This window comes from Ciconia boyciana, chromosome 2 (assembly GCF_034638445.1).
Source record: "Ciconia boyciana chromosome 2, ASM3463844v1, whole genome shotgun sequence".
In the NCBI taxonomy this organism is placed as follows: Eukaryota; Metazoa; Chordata; class Aves; order Ciconiiformes; family Ciconiidae; genus Ciconia; species Ciconia boyciana.
In genome coordinates, this window is record NC_132935.1 from 52,716,294 (window position 1) to 52,732,286 (window position 15,993).

The following is a 15,993-nucleotide window of genomic DNA, read 5'->3' on the forward strand; positions in this document are numbered from 1 at the left end:
TTATTTGTATTTATGTAAAAGCTGTTTCTGCTATCTACCATCTGCTTTTCCTTGTTAAAAACATTTATATGCATTTATACATATTTTCAGCTTGCAAATAATCCCACTAATTCAAGTTTAGTACATAAAGCAGACAATGCAGGATAAGACTCTCATTTTGCAAAGTTTCAGAGATTTCAAAATATCTTGCCTAATTCACAGCACGGGGTAAACAATCAAGATGAAAACAGCTGCATCTGAATATTCCTTGCTTTAAGAGATTTAAATTCATTATTTCTTCTCAATAAAATCCAGAATGAAATCCCCAAAAGTCCTAAAGCTTCCATAAATGTCTAGGATATAAAATAGGCTAAGTATCTTATTCAGGAACTTTTCACTTTCTTTCAAATGTTGTTAAGTGTACCAAAAATAAATGCAACAAAAAACCACCAGTTCACCAAGATATAAGGGCATCCAATTCTCCCCCTAGAACATCTCATATTTGGTGATAAAATTCATAGTATATTTTACACTCCGTACTGTATGTTCATACTTATAACAAATCCTCATTAGTTCTCAAGCTAAATGTAAGTTGTAAACAGAAAATTTGCAAAGGTTATGGTTAGCAACATATCATTCCATGCAATATTCAATAAATCCAAATATTTTTATTATACAACAAATCAAAACCACTCACATAATGTCCTAAGCCAGTAATGTAATATCCACATCCAACACTTGCAAAGTTTTTTATTTTAAACTGGAAAAGTCTCTGTAATTATTAGATGAAAAGCAAAAATCCAGGGTGCAAGCATGGAAAACCAAGAACAAGAGATATACAAATGTGCTGACCCACAAGCAGTAAGACTACAGAATGCAGTGATGACCAGAAAGGGCTATTCTTGAGAGCTCTGTTTTTATACCAGCTCTCTAGCAATGCTGAAATACGCCCAAGATCTTAATGTTGTTACAAGCCAGTCTTAAACAGAACAACCAAGATAAAATTTAGTAGTTTTAAAAATTTTGTGCTGGTATTGCAAAAATGTAAATTTAAATTTAAAAGAACTGGCCATAGTATATATCCCTTCCTCTTTCTAAATGCTTGAGCATTACAGAATAAGATTAAAAAACGTCCAGCAAATTAAAATAGTAACTTTTATGATTATATTTTTACTCTACAATTAGAAAGGCCACTGAGGCCATTACATGAGCATGCAGAAATGCATCTTCTTATTTAAACCAGTTTTATTTTTACCTTTCCTCTACGCCCATTGCCACCATCTTGATCTTCCCATTGCCAGTCAACTCCTCGCACCACCCTGGCACCTGCAAAGATTCCTCTTGCTGTAATTTTCTTTGATTTACGGCGAGACTCCAACAATACCCTGAAGTTATTAAAAGAAGAACCCACAAATGTCAAGATAATAAAGAAAGTCCAAAACAAATCTTTGGGGATGGAAAGGAAGGAGAGCATCTTGAAACAAAAATAACCCCACAAATGCAGACTTCAGTGCATGAATCGCATCCATTCAATTCTCAACTCGAACAGCAGCCCACAAGATAAAAAACCACGATCTTCCTAAATCTTATTTATTGTATGTTTATAATTAGTTTTAAATTCCGATTATAATTTCATCTCCAAACTTCCTACCACCAGCAATAATCTTGTAACCGCTTACCATATAGATCTATACTCATATTATTAAAATCATTAAAGAAACATACAGAGTCATAGGAACAACACATTTCTGTTTCTCTTAGATGCACTGTAGGACAGTATTACTGTCCCACAATTGTCCTGCCATTTTTATTCAGAATTATGCTATTAAGAGCTACATCTCTTTCCTCTCCATGTCTCAGTTTATTTTCTACATACTTCTTATAGCATATCTTGGCAAATTTAAGTCAATATATCAGCATCCATTTTTTCAGTCATAATATGTTATTTTTCTAAAGCAAACCTCTTCTTTCCCCCTGACTTCAATAGAACTGAAGTAGATAAGCCCAAACAGAACAGTTCATGAGTATTTAACTTACAAACAGAAAGAGACAAACATTTTCCTGCCTTTTCAGTCATCTCAAAAGCCACCAGTTTGCATGCAACCAGATTTCTTACTTCATGCCAGGAAAATGTTGCCAGACAAAAGTATTTTTCAGGTGAAATTCTGAATGTTTCCTGACCTCTTCAGGAAGTGTATCACCCTCCTGCTAAACTTTTAAAATCCAGCAGATGGCAGACAAGGAAAAAGTTAAACTGTTAGAATCACTGCAAAGAGCACATGAAAATATTAGCCATTTTTATCTAAGTAATATAAAAGATCGATAGAAAACACAAAGATATGCTGTCTATAGCAGCATTTTAGAAAGATCTCAACACTTACAAAACTGAGACAAAAAACAGCATACATTACTTCGGTATGCTGCCCATATGATATCCCAGACTCAAGAGAAGAGTTCATGCTTTCCTTCATCCAAATGTCCTTAGATGCCTCTTGCCATTTTTCCTATGAGATATCCCTCAAATTCAATAGCACTGCTTTGCCATTTTCTCCTCCCTCAAACAGTTAACTTTAATCAATTTTTCTCAGCTAAGCCTGATCCAATAGAAACAGTTCCTTGGTAGATGAAGCTGCCTTCTAGATAAAGAGTTGCAAAGCAGCTCAATGGGAGTAAACAAAGATAGGGAGAAAGTGACAAGATGCAAAAGATTTCCTGCAATTCTATACATTGCATACAATCTACCTCCAAAACTAAAAATTATGCCTTATACACCAGAACAGACCACTTAAAACTATAAATGAAATTTCAGCTTAAAGGAAAGAAAACAAGAAGAAAAAGTCTGGCAAACATTCTCAAAAGCAATGAGATTTTAAACAAAGAAATAAATAGAAAAACAGATTTGTATTTTGTTATCTATTTGCTATGAATTACACTAAGCCAGCACTTTCTACTCTTGGATTCAACTTCTAAGTCTTGTTCTGCATTAGAACATCATAATTGAGACACTAAGCTTACAATATGTATTTGGTACCTAGATCTGCTGGCATGAATCTCAAAAAAAGAGAAGTTACTTTTTGATTAAGCCACTGACCTGGGCATTTGAGCCATAGTTAAACTTCAAGGCAAACATTTGAGAAAAACACAATCCCTACAAGACACAATACGAGAATTCAGTTTGTGTGCTCCAACCGCTTCCCTTAACTGTAAAAGCACTGATAAAAGCACATCACTGAATTACAACATATTTGTAAACCTTCCTTCTCCGAGAAGAGCAAAAAAATGTTCTTACACATGTTGCATTTAACTGAGTATCATATCTAACAAAAAAGCTTCCAATGATTTAATGAAAGAACATTCTGGAGAGTTATCACAGAGGTGATACCACAGCACAAAGCCTTTACACAATGCTTTACTGTAGCTCTCCAAATATTTAGTAACAGGCAAATACCACTGTTCTCACTTAACTGGTGGATAAATCGTGACAGAGAAGGGCTTTGGATTTAGACAAGTTACTTGAAGTCAAGAACACACCACCACCTATGCAAGAACACATTAAATGCCAATTTTGTTCAGCGTTCTTCACTGGGAGACAATAATAGATGCTTAAGAAGAGAACATGAAAACCGAGGCAAGGGTAGAACTTTTAAAGTAGGGTAGAACTGTGAAGGGTACGCTACTTTCTGTAGTGAGTAGTTTAAGCAGTTCAAGTCTGATGTTTTGTCTCCAGATCATTCTGGTTTTCGTAGCCCACAAGAAGGATATTTTCCCCTCAATCTGTCTACGCCATTTTTAAACCTAATTAAACTTTCACATTCAGGAATTCATTGACAAATCCTTTTGTGATTACACATTGTGTAAAGATAATTGCCTTTGTTTTAAAGCTGCTATATGATAACACAAGAACTAGGAAGACCGCAGTGAGGTTAAAAGAAACTGAATAATCATATCGTAACATTTTTCTCTACTCCATTCTTTCTAAAATGTCCATGTTTGCCAAGCTCCAAAGATCTGTCCTAGCTACCCTTCCTCACAAACAGGCAGAGAACCAGTAACAGAATCTACACCTCAAGCCACTATCTTACCTAACCCAAATTTCAGTAACCAAATCTGCAGTTTAGAAGTTAACCACAATTAACTGTTCCTATTTAATTTCATGGGGAAAAATTACATTTTACCTTTCACTTCCTGGTGTGGTAATTCTGTAAAAACGATGCCTCAAGTGATGTTTGTCCCCATGATAGCAAACTGTGCACAAGTCATAATTTGTGCATTCAGCACATTTCCATCGGATGCCAATGATGGGTTGCTGTCGACAAGTATCACACATAGTTCCATCATGCTTGATACCTGTGGGGAGAAAAAGAAAAAAAAAAAAAGACTAACAACTTTGCTACATCACTACACAGATTTCTGCTGCGCACCATTATAATTTGAAACCATATACTAAAAAAGTTAATAATACAGAAAGGCTGCTAGTGATACCGTATCAGCCTGTATGACCGATGGGAAAAGATAATGGACTTTGCCTCATATCTCCAGTTGTCAGTCTGTTCCTGAAATGTTCTGTCTTTTCTCAGCTCAAAAAGCTGAGAAAGCTATGTTTGGTTTTTTCCATCTACACAAATGAGAGAAAGAAAACGAGATATCCTTTAACTACAAGTTAGAGAGTCAGAAATGCATATATCACAATAAACAGGCAATCTGGAATTTTATCTCTGGATTAAGACTATCAGCACACCTTATACCACAAAGGCTACTGTGTTCAACTGTGTGTGACATTTGAAAATCATTGGTTTGACTTACACATTTTGTACAGTGGAAAAGATAAGTGCTTTTCTCTATTCTTTTTATATAGAAAAAATTAAGCTCTCTTGGATAGATGCCGTTAGCTTCAGGAAAATCTGTTACCATTTTTGAAGCCTTTTACTGCTTTATATGTTGTCTTTTTTCAAAAAGAACATGCCAAAGACAGACCAGATGTAACCCACCAGCATGTGCTCTGCCTGGCCTTCCACAAAAGCCGAGTTCTCAAGACTACTTACTCCTACAGCTTTGCCAAGCTACAGCGAGTGAAAGTGATCAGTCACAGACAGTTTCCATCCATGCATTCTGAATACAGTGAGCAGCCACAAGTTTATTTAAAAAAAAAAAAATCAAATTCTGCTGCTGTTTGGAAAAAATTGAGCAATAGAGGAGAGAAGCACTGGCATTCAGTTTGTAGCACAAGAAAAAAATGAGCACTAAAAGGTTGGAGTAACACAGAATTTTCCCAGTCATTCACCCTTATAAAAAAAACAGATCACTCTGAAATTACTGAGGAAAAAGAACGGGTTATGCCCCCTCCAGAAGGGATGTTTTTGGAAATCACTGCCAAATTCACTATAAACCTATTAGTCACCTGTGTCCAACAGCTGAGACACCTGCAGTGAGGAAAAATCAACAGTTGGAGAGGCAAAACTGAAGGAAATGCCTTCTTGTCTGATCATTTCACAGAATCACGTAATAGCTGAAGTTGGAAGTAACCTCTGGAAATTGTCTAATCCAACCAGCACTGCTCAAAGCTGAGTAAACTAGAGCCAGTTGCCAAGGACCATATCCAGTCAGGTTTTGAGCACCTCCAAGAACACAGACTCCTCAACCTCTGGGCAGCCTGTTCCAGTGTCCAATCATCCCTAGAGCAAAAATGTTTCTTCTTATGCTTAAGTGGAAATTCCTGTATTTCAATTTGTGCCCATTGCCTCTTGTCCTGTCAGTTTACACCACCGAAAAGAGCCTGGCTCCATCCTCTTTACAACCCCCATCAGGTATTTACATACACTGATAAGATCCCCCTGAGCCTTTCCTTCTCCAGGCTAAAGACCACCAGATCCCTCAGCCTCTCCTCACACAGATGCCTTAAGATCCCTTAAAACACATTTGCAGCCCTTTGCTCGACACACTCAGTACATCCATGTCTCTCTTGCATTGGGGAGCTCAGAACTGGACCCAGCACTCCAGGTGTGGCCTCACCAGTGCTGAGTGGAGGGAAAGGATCACCTCCCTTGACCTGCTGGCAACACTCCTCCTTACACAGCCCATGATACCACTGTCCTTCATTGCCACAAGGGCACATTGCTGGCTCACGGTCACTTGGCTGTCCATTGGGACCCCCAGGTCCTTTCCTGCAAATCTGCTTTCCAGACAGTTCCCCCAACTTTGTACCGGTTATTCCTCCCCAGGTGCAAGACTCAGCCTTTCCCTTTTTTGAATTACATGAGATTCCTGTTGGCCCATATCTCCAGCCTGTCAAGGTCCCTCTGAATGTCAGCAAAATCATCTCGTGTATCATTTCTCCTAACCAAGAAGGCTTCTCACTCCATCCTCTTCCACCCTTGATTATAAATGTATTTAGGAAGATTTCTGGCCTCATGATTAAAAATTTTCCTGATGCACAAACATTGGAATAAATATTTAAGGCTGGAAAAGGCAACACATTTGGAGCAAAGACTGCACATAGCACCACAGAGATCTGAGCATCTCTTCAGGACAGCCAAAGATAGCCTTCAGTGACAACAAAAACCCTGAAACTGCTGACATTATACTAAATGATCACTGTAATTCCTGGAGCAGTTCATGACCAAAGTGGCATCCATACCTTGACCACAAAGTCTGTGCTGAAATTTTGAAGGTCTACCACAGACAAGTCCTATAACCCATAATGTTATTTGCCAACTCCAACTGCCAGACAACACAGCTCGTACACCATAATTGTTCTTGTTAACTAACCTTCTACATTTAAAAAGTACTTGCTGCCTAGTAACAACAACTAAAAATGCTATTTTTCTACAAAACAAGAACTTGGAAATCACCTATACATTTTCTCCCCCCACACAACTCCATCAATGACCTTGTTCCCAACGCGGAGAGTTAACATCAAGGAGAAAGATATCTTTCTTGTTATGTACACTGAGACTCTGACGTCTGGTATCTGTTGATTATCTGTAACACTCAAAAAGATAGTACTAGCTATGATCTCACAGTGGCTGCCTCACTGCTATGAATTGTATTGAACCATTTTACTACCTTTTTGGTAGTCTTCAAGAGCAGGTGCATTAAAAGGACTTAGATAACCTGTTACTATTTTGTTGCCTTGCTTAAAAAGTCTAACTAGTTATGGCGCTTGGGATTGAGGGGTGGTATTTGTTTTTTTAAAAAAACTGATTGCTAAAGTGGTATTTCACATAGAAACAGAGAAGTTACACATCTTTGGAATTATTTTAATGGTTGCTGAACTTCAGGAAAGACAGTTTGCCAAGGATCACGTTTATTCTGGATGTAAAAGGACCAAGGAATTGGGTGCTACAGGATTCTTCAATTTGTCCAAGCAGTAGGAAAAAGGGCAAGAGAGAGGTATAATCATGAGTCATGTAGTACAGAACTAGGTCATCTCACAGTAAACTTAAAAACTAAACATTTCTAGCCAAGTGAGGCAAAAGCTGCTGTGGAAAAACTCAAAAAAACTTCCTTAGGAACGATCAAGAAAAAAAAAAAGACACAAATATGTTTGACTCAAAAGTAATTTTACTGACTATAGTGCCGGGGACTTAAAAGAGAACAGTGCATGTCTGTATTTGGAGTCTCTGATCAAGAGAGTCACATCTCTATCTCACAGATCCCTAAACACCACCCTGATATAGCCTTTCTTCATCCATTCCCTGACACATGATTCCAGCAGCAACACCCACTTCAGTGCATGCCTCACCTGACCATGCTGCTCCATTCTTTCCATTATGCCAGCAAAAGGTTTTTGCAGAGTTGAGCTGTAAACTGGATCAAGACACATACCCGGCTGAAAAACAGCCAGGAGGAAAAATATTCGGTTTGATTGGTTTCCCAATCCCGTTCTTTGTGGTGCTGCACAACACTGCTGGCACAACAAACAAAGCATTGCAGGGCAGGAGCAGGCAAGTAATCCTGTTAAACATTCTGTAACCACTGCACTAGAGATCTGGAGGAAGAAGTAGATTTGTATGCCTCTGGTGACAAGTGGACTAAGAGTTTTAACTTCACCTGCTAAAAAAAGATGCTAAACAAGGTGCTACTACTGGATCACAAAATGTGATAGCTGAAGTCTTATTCATGTTCATAATACAAACCAAATGAACTATTTAAATCAATAGTAGGTTTTAAAGAAGGTGGAAAGAATAATTTTAAGTTAAGCTAGATATTATAGGTACACAAGTGTGGTGGGTTGACCTTGGCTGGCTGCCAGACGCCCACCCAGCCATGCTCTCACTCCCCCTCCTCAACAGGGCAAGGAGTGAAAATAAAATTAAAAAGCCTGTAGGTCGAGATTAAAGTAAGATCACTTACCAATTACCATCACAGGCAAAGCAGACTTGACTTGGGGAAAATTAAATTTATTGCCAATTAAAAAAAAAAAAAGAGGATTGTGACAAAGACAAAAACTAAAACACCTTCTCCCTATACTCCCCCTTCCCAGACTCAACTTCACTCCTTCCTTCCCAACTCCTCTATCTCCCTGCTTCTCCCCAGGGGGATAGAATCATAGAATAATTTCTGTTGGAAAAGACCCTTAAAATCATCAAGTCCAACCATTAAACTAACACTACCAAGTCTACCACTAAACCATGTCACTAAGCACCATGTCTACATGTCTTTTAAATACCTCCAGGGATGGTGACTCAACCACTTCCCTGGGCAGCCTGTTCCAATGCTTGACAACCCTTTCAGTGAAGAAATTTCAGTGAAGATGGGGAATGGGGGGGTTATGGTCAGTCTGTAACAGCTCCTCACACTTTTCCCCTCCTCCAGGATGGATCCTCTCCATGGGCTGCAGTTCTTCAGGAAAACACTGCTCAAGCATGGGCTCTCCATGGGCTGCAGCTTCCTTCAGGGCTTGTCCACCTGCTCCTGCATGGTGTCCCCCATGGGCTGCAGTGTGGATACCTGCTCCACTGTGGCCCTCCATGGGCTGCAAGGGGACAATCTGAATCACCATGGTCTCCATCTACTCACCAAAATTCAGTACTGAGGACCTGATGTTGGCACTACACACTTTTGGGGGGGGAGGGAAGGAGACATTATTTCTAACATTTCAGACTAGCTCTGCTCTAGCCCAGTGGACTGAACACTCATCAGCATTGAGATAATATCTTTCAATTTACTTTCACCAAAAAGTAAACCAGTTTGTGCGCTCCAAAAGCACCCCATGATGTAAATCGAAGCACAGTACACAGGAACAACCAGGAAACTGGGTCACTTGTAGGCTCTGGAGACAAACTGAAATCCCGACCCAAATGCAACCTGTATCTGTCACATCAACCGCTTCCGCTCTTCGAAAGGAAGGCTGTTTAAGAAAGGTTGAGAAACACAAGCTTTACAAAATTTATATCAGGAAAGAATGCCTTAATGAAACTACTGGAATACACTGAAGCGCCATAGAAACTTCAGAATTCAAACATCAGCCCTGCAGCTGGCCAGCCGTGAACCAGAAGAGTACTTTAGCTCTCTAAAATGAGATAATGCAAAAACTAAACCTCTAACTGTTCTTCAATATTTCCTAAGGGCAGGCTATTTCAAAATGAAACAGGTTTTGTATCATCCTCCATACTGCACTGAAAAAAAACCAAAAGAAATCAGGTGATGACAAGGGTACTTTCACCATGCCTAATTACTTTTAAATAGCTGCCATTTCCTAATGTCCCTCCAACCTTAGCACACCATAAAATCCAGTATTCCTGATCTCCATTTGTCATTGATGTTTTTACTATTTGCATTTCATATTAAGTTTCCTACCTTTATGTCCCTGCTGTGGTTATTTTCATTTTTGTCATCTATTCCAAATCTTCCCTGGATTACCTAGCCCACCATTCCTCTGTCACCACTCATTTATACATCAATTTTACCGCCTTTGCCCACAAGTTTTTAAAACCCATGCTTGTTCTTAAAGCTGTGAAAGGAAATAGAAGCAGTGTTGCTCAAATTGCTATTTGAATTTGTTACGAATATCTCTGTTGTCTTAAAGATAATTTTCAAAGGTGGCAATATACAACTGTCCAATAAACGAACATTTTAACAGTAAAATAAGATGTTCAAGGGGTATCCATACTACTCACTGTTAAGCACAGCAGAAGTCAATAGTGATTTCAATTATTTCTCAGAACCAACAAAATCTGGTTTCCAATGGACTTGTTATTCTCTACAGAACTCTAATAAGCCAAAATCTTTTCATATCATAATGACAACACTACCATCAGACAAGGGATATCATAAATTACTTAGAAAACTGATTCATTTACACCCCAGTTTAAAATGCAATACCAATGTTTTGTTCTTCCCATTCTTCCACTCCAGGCAATTTTTACACTATGGCCAGACTCCAGGCAAACTGAAAACAAAGAATTCTTAGAGATTAACCAGATTCTGACAAATTGTGTGAAAACTCAAATCAGTGTCCCCACAAATGTAACTCATTTATTACATACCCTGTTTGGCAGCAGTCAGCTGACCAATTATTTTATATAAGAGATGCCAGACTTGCCAAAGCATGTGTCCTATCTGGTAAAGGTATCACAAGATACATGAGGAGGGAGAGGATTATTGTGTAGGAGACATGGGGGAAGGGTAGGAAGAACAAAGGATGTGTTTATTAAAAAAAAACAAACCACCAAACCACACAAACCAGGCTTCCCAAGTACCTCTGCTTCGTGAAGCTATTAGATTTTTTTACTTGTGAGGGGTTCTGTAAGTATTTACAAATAGCCACTAAAAAAAACTTGACTGAGACGATTTGCCTTAAATTACACTTGCTGTGCTAAAAGCAAGAACAAATAAACAAATACATAGGATAAATCATCTGAGGTGCTCTACCTTTTAAAATGTTGGAACATGTATGACTTCATGATGATTTCTGCAACTCTTCAGGTTACAGAAAACTATTAATACAAGTACAGAAAGCTCCTCAGATCTTCAACAGATAACACCTAAATTTTCAATGTTAGCAGAATACAGCACATAGAGCTTTCCACGCCGCACAGATGCTTACTCTAGCTCCAGGATAATTCCATGACAAGATTCCATTTCCTGACCCCAGCCCCTCTGCCACCTCCCCTTATTCAAACACAATTGAGCAAATATTTTAAGCAGGAAAAATAACATCGTTACTTTGAACCAACCATATAAAAGAGGAAACGGATGACAAATGAATTTTTGCCTAAGCTTTGTAGAAAGCAAATCTTCAGAAAGAGAATAAACGCACAGTTTCTGTAATGATCATGAGTATTATGTGAACACAGTCAGGAGTGCTCTCTACAAACATGCTACTGTACAGCCTTTAACTTTGGCAAAAGGCTGCCTTTCCTTCTAAATACAAAGCTTGGGTTTATATACTTTTAGCTTCTGTTCAGCAACTCAGAAGACTACTCCTTTCTCTTTCTTTTCCACAACACCACCAGAAGAACATGACTCTCAAGACTCCTCGATCCTGGCAAAAGGCTGCTTTACAGAAAGACCAGGATTTATTTGCAAGTAATCATCAGGCAACCACGCTGCACTGCTAATGTATCGCATCCCACCACTTACTCCATTTAGGAGCCAACTACACAGGACCTAACTGAAGTTTCCTTTCTTCCAACTGAAATTTACTTTCTTTTCAGATTCTTAGTTTACTGATCCCTCTCAATCACTTTGTCATGCTTAAAGAAATGCTGGCCAATGTAAATATGATCACCAATGAGCAGCTAATACAGCTAGCTTGGTAGACATAACCAAAAAACAAAACAAAACTTCGTATCACAAATTATTCTACACCCAGATGACTACATCTGGAGCAAATAGATCACAAGAGATACTTCATGTAAGTTATCGATGACTTTTTTTTTTAACAGAATGAGCTTCAAACATTACTTCTATAACACAAGGGGTTCCTGATGCATCACTACTGTTTCTGGCTGCACAGGCCTCAAACTCATCAAAGCAGCAACTCTGGCTGCAAGCACTGCTTTTAAGAACTTATAATCAAGTCTGGTTTTGAATACCTAACAAAAAGAACTCCCAGCAATAAATAATTTTGCTTTCTACTGCTGTATTTTTATATTTATTCTCACTATAAACTCAAAATCATGTTGTGACTGTAAATTTATGAACCAGATAAATTTTTTTCATTTTAAACTATAAGAGCCATAATTTAACACTGTGCTAAGTATCATCAAACCAAAACTCACCCCATATTTTATAACATTTCCTTGCTCAACAGCATCGTTATTAATACTACAGTTAGAAATTCCTGTCACCTAATGCCACTTTTCCTGTAACTATTTATATCAAAATTATCTAGATGCCCTTAGAGATTGTATCAAACTATCATCCAAAGTCAGAGTCCCTTATTCTAACCAATGGATAGTCACTACCATGGAGAAAAATAAGTAATTACAAAAAGTTGGAAACCTGAAGAAGGGAAGTGATTTGCCCAAGAATACAAAGTGAATCAGTAGTAAAACTAGGATTTCAGTCCAAATTGACAGCATCTTAATTCCATGAACTTTGCCCTTTTGCTGTTACTACTTTACAGATTTTTTACTCTTCCTGTCTCCAGGGAACCGTGACCTCAAAAGTAACTCCCTCTAGGAAAAAGCAACCCTGGGTAGCTCCATGCAGCAGTTCCATCAGGATGATGCACACATTGGCCAAAAACCTCAGGAAGAAAAATACCATATTGCAAAGCCTGAAAACAGCAATGTTTATGAGTTTTTCCCACAGCAATATACATAGTCCTACCGGAAGCAGAAATTAAAATTCTAATACAAAAGTATAAATATAACTGAAAATTAGAAGGAATAAAGCAGAAAAAAACCAACCAAAACAAAAACCAGGGACTTAAAAATGAGTATTGAGGGTAGACTTCCAGATGCAGTTAACAGGATACTGTCAGCTTGCAAATACATCAAGCAGAGCTAGAATAATGAGCATTCAAGGCTCATATTCAATATTTATGCATACACTTCAGTTTTAAGCAGAAGTTGTCCCACTGGTTTCTACAGGACATCAAATGCAGGTAAAGTTTCAAAGCGTAAACATCTGCAAGACAAGGATCAACAACTTGGAAGACTACTCTTAACTTCTTGTCCCAAGGTCCATTTAAAAAAGATTTTCAGCTCATTTTAATAGCATCTACCCTCCAAAACAACAACAAAAGCCAACCATGAAGCCAGGGGAGACGAAGGTACCCAGACATAGAAAAATTAAATCCATCTCAAAGGCTTACCATGCAACGTGTGGTTTGGTTTTCTTTTTCTTAGCAACATTTTTGTAATTAATTAGAATGAAGTCCATAATGCTGTCTCTTCAAAAGCCTGTTAGCTTCAACCCACTGCTATAATTTTCCTTTCTGTAACACTACACACAGCTGCCTCAAAGATGGTTTCTCCTCTCCATCATACTCCAAATGAAAGACACATTACAAAAACAGTACATCTAAGTACCCCAAGAAATCGGTCCAATCACCTCATTATTGGGGCAATCCTGCCCAGCCCAAAACCACCTCACTATATTTCTGAGGGAACTAAACAATATATTTTTCTTTGTGAGTTTTCACTGTAAAAACAGGTGCTAAAATGAACATTTCCCTGCAGTGTTTGCAACACTAACACTGCCGCATAATGTCAGTGCAGATCTAAATCCATTGTCCAAACTGACTGAATTTAAGGCATAAACATCAAGCAGCCAAATAATTAAAAGAATGAAATGCTTTTTTTTTTTCAAGTACCTTCACCATTTTACAGCAGGTCTGGTAATACAGATAAAAGGCAACATGCAGATTACAAGACAAAACACTATTTTAACCACTCGATGTGATCTTTAGCAAAAAGGTGCTACACCTCTTTTCTGCAATCCTCCCTATACTTGACTCAGAATGACCGTCACCATTTTACAAAACAGCTCTGAAATATAACTTCAAGGAGCGGGGGGGGTAAAAACAAAACAAAACCAAACCTTGAGGTACCATCCTCTCAGTTCCCTCCCTCCACTGCCCCCCCCCCCCAGCATACCGGGAGCCTGCTCTCTATGGCAGACCACTTTTGCTTTGTCTACTCCAATTTAAAAGTCCCAGGACAACTTTTCCTCTCCCCACAGCCACACACTATATATTTATTCTAAGTTAGCCTATACATATACATATGCACGTACACATATAGACACCCACGCGCAGCCAGGCGAAGGGAGGGGGCAGGGTAGCTGACTCTCCCCCCACAAAACCGAGAGGGAAAGGCACACCCCGAAAAGGGAAAGAAGGGGAGCAATCCGCCCCCAGGGCCGGGCCCCGACCCTCACCCCGCTGCGGGGGCCTCGGGTGCTGCCCCCCGCAAGCCCCACAGCCGCGAGGGGTCGTGCGGGCTCGCCCCTTCCCTCTCAGCCCGCCCCCGGCCGCCGCTCACCGGTGGGCGCGCTGTCGAGGATGCGGAGGTCGTAGGCCCCGGAGCAGCGGTAGTTGGCGGCGGTGCCGTTGTCCCACACCACGACCACCTCCTCGGGGCTCTCGAAGCTGCGGACGGTGCCCACATGGCCCTCGCCGCCATCCTGCTTCCCCCACTTCCAGTCCGGGCCCCGCACCACCCGGGCCCCGACTCCCTCCACCATCACCCGGTTGTTCCGCGAGCTGCTCATCCCGGCGACGCCCCGCGGGCCCGGGCCCCGGGGCGGCAGGAGGGGGCGCGCAGCCCGCAGGCGGCGAAGGGGGACCCCGATGGGGACGGCTGCCTCGGGCGCGGGGAGGGAGGGCACGGGCCGCGGGTGCCGGCGCGGCGAGGGAGGGAGGGGGGCGGGAGGAAGGGGGGCAATCCTGACGCGACGGTGAGCGGGGGAGGGAGGGGGGAGGGACCCTTCCGACGGGCCGGGGGACGCGACCGGGGCGGCGGGAGCCGAGGCGGCGGGAGTCTCCAGCCGACTCTTCTCCTCGCTTGCCTGCCTGCCTGCCTTCTGCCTGCCTGCCTTCTGCCTGCCTGCCTGCCGACCGACCTACCTACCTACCTACCTACGCACCCATCCCCTGCGCCGCAGCGGTCCCCCCCCCAGCCCGCGGCGCCCGCCCGCACCCCACAGCGACAAGCCACCGCCGGCCCCGCGCTCCCGCCGCTACATCCGGGAACTGCGGCCGCGACAGCGGCAGCACCAGGGAGACCGGCGGCGGCCGTCAGTGCCCGCCTCCCCGCGCTGCGCATGCGCATTGCGCCCGGTCTCAGCACCTCTGCGCAGCCGCAGCGCGGCGGGGCCCGAACGAGGCGATGCAGCGCTCGAGCGCCACCTGCGGAGCCGGGGTGGGCACTGACCGGCGCGGCCGGTGCTCGGGTACCGCGGCCCCCCCTTCCCCGAACCAGCCGCCGGGCTGTGCCGGTGGAAATGGGAGGAAGCAAAGGAGAGAACAGGGATTTATTTATCCCTGCCGGCAGAGCTGCCCGCGGCTCCCCGAAATCGCCAGCCTTGCTGTTCCTTCTGGGGGCGCGGGCGCCTTTGAGTCCCCCCGAGGGCAGTGGCCCCACCCCGCCCCGCCCGGCGCTGAGGTGATTTTGGCGGCAGCGGCGGCGAGGGCGGTCCTGCGGCCAGGCTTCCCAAATCGCCCTCTTCCCTCTCCAGCCAGAAGTTGCTCGTATCGCCTCTCCTTTAGTGACAGAGGGATTATCAATAAAATGGTATCAACTAAGTCTTGCGCGATCTAGCTTAGGTAAATCTGTATTGCATTTTCCTCGTTTTTCGGTCACTTCGGTGCCCTGAAATCCCATTTTATTTTCAAACTGTGGACATGAGTCTTGCATGCTATTGAGGTGAGTCTAGTGGGGCTGTAGTTCTGTAGCCCAGGAGCTTTTTTAGCTGATATTCAGGTGCTCCAGTCAGCAAAAGAGGGGAATGTATACCTCCAACCGCCTTTCCCACCTTGGGGCATCCCTCGCGGAGAATGTAGCTACTCAAACTTTAAATACATACCTGCAATGCAATTCTTCATAAACTACCCTCTTCATT

General features: G+C 41.7%; 1 protein-coding gene across 10 annotated transcripts in view; it reads right to left on the reverse strand.

The window, feature by feature from the left end:
• Positions 1-14,963, reverse strand: part of MIB1 (MIB E3 ubiquitin protein ligase 1) — a 130,948-nt gene extending 115,985 nt beyond the window's left edge. For 9 of the 10 annotated variants that reach the window (XR_012040923.1, XR_012040924.1, XR_012040922.1 and 6 more), the window contains exons 1-3: positions 14,415-14,963; positions 4,155-4,326; positions 1,235-1,364 (exon numbers count right to left, since the gene is read on the reverse strand). Coding sequence is in view for 4 of the 10 variants with exons in the window: in XM_072852646.1 (XP_072708747.1) it covers positions 1,235-1,364; positions 4,155-4,326; positions 14,415-14,643 (531 nt within the window). In the remaining 6 variants the exon portion in view is untranslated. Of the gene's footprint in view, positions 1-1,234; positions 1,365-4,154; positions 4,327-4,505; positions 4,595-14,414 lie in introns of all 10 variants that reach the window. The other variant, XM_072852647.1, reaches the window with a different exon arrangement.
• Positions 14,964-15,993: the final 1,030 nt, after the last annotated feature.